Consider the following 1,091-nt stretch of genomic DNA (forward strand, 5'->3'; position numbering starts at 1 on the left):
GATCCACGTAGTTGACCCTATTTAGTGAAACAAGTCTGCCATACTTTCTTGAGGGGCAAAACAAAATTTTCATGCTTAAGTGTATCCATTGATTGGGTTACCTCACTCTGATTTACATTATTTCATGATAGCCTTGTTCAGTGAAGTTGAACGTGGTGATGGATTTGAAATTTATGAGAAACTGATCACTAACTCTTGTGATTTATGGTACAGGTGAAGCTCTTCCCAGGAAGAAAGCTAGACTATGAAGCTAGGCACCATGGGAAACAAGCAAATGAAACGGGCTTGTTAACGGCAGTCGAATTCTCCACAGAAGATCCTTATGGCAAAGCAGTAGCATTGCTTGACTTGAGATCAAGAATTATCATGGTACCATATCCTTATGCTAAGAAGGCACATAATTCAATTTGATTAAATATTCTTCAAGCTACAAGTGCTGAGTGCTCCAAACAATATAAGAAATGTATTATTTATACTTATCCGATTTGGTTCCCACCAGGCACCAACTTGACATACGTCAAACCTATCTTATATGGGTCAGAAACATTATCCCATAAAAGAGTATGCTTTAACTTGACATACGAGAATAAAAAAGTACATATTTTTTTATAGGATATAGATGAAATATACTACTATATACACAAGAATGCACATAAAAATGTCCCATTATTTTATATTAACCTCTGTGTGTAAAATTGAACAGGCTAAGAAAAAGTGGATGGTGTTGCCTGGGATCATATTGGCTTTCATTGCTTCTAACATGATGAAGAAAGAAGGGTTTGAAGGCATCATTGCTAAGAGTAAAGATCTGAAGGTGAATGGTTCAGATGAGGCAAAAGATAAGATAGAACTGAAGGGAGTGGACTCAAACATCAATAATGTGTCAAGTGGAGATGCTGCAGGGTTGACAAAAAAGCTTGGAGGCTCAGCTGGAGGCTTTGGGAACAATGAAGTAAAGAGTGGTGGCTGTGGAGGCTGCGGTGCTGGTGCTTGTGGTGGAGGGTGTGGAAATATGGTTACAAGTGGTGGTGGATGTGGTTCTGGTTGTGGCGGAGGCTGCGGAGGAGGGTGTGGAAACATGGTAAAGAGTG

At 39.6% G+C, this 1,091-nt stretch overlaps 1 protein-coding gene across 1 annotated transcript in view; it reads left to right on the top strand.

The window, feature by feature from the left end:
- LOC107487222 (glycine-rich domain-containing protein 1) overlaps positions 1–1,091 on the top strand; it is a 5,084-nt gene that overhangs the window by 3,342 nt on the left and 651 nt on the right. The window contains exons 8-9 of the mRNA XM_016107835.3: positions 214–369; positions 704–1,091. Coding sequence (XP_015963321.2) covers positions 214–369; positions 704–1,091 — 544 coding nt within the window. The remainder of the gene's footprint in view (positions 1–213; positions 370–703) is intronic.

Source organism: Arachis duranensis, chromosome 5 (assembly GCF_000817695.3).
Source record: "Arachis duranensis cultivar V14167 chromosome 5, aradu.V14167.gnm2.J7QH, whole genome shotgun sequence".
Classification (NCBI taxonomy): domain Eukaryota; kingdom Viridiplantae; phylum Streptophyta; class Magnoliopsida; order Fabales; family Fabaceae; genus Arachis; species Arachis duranensis.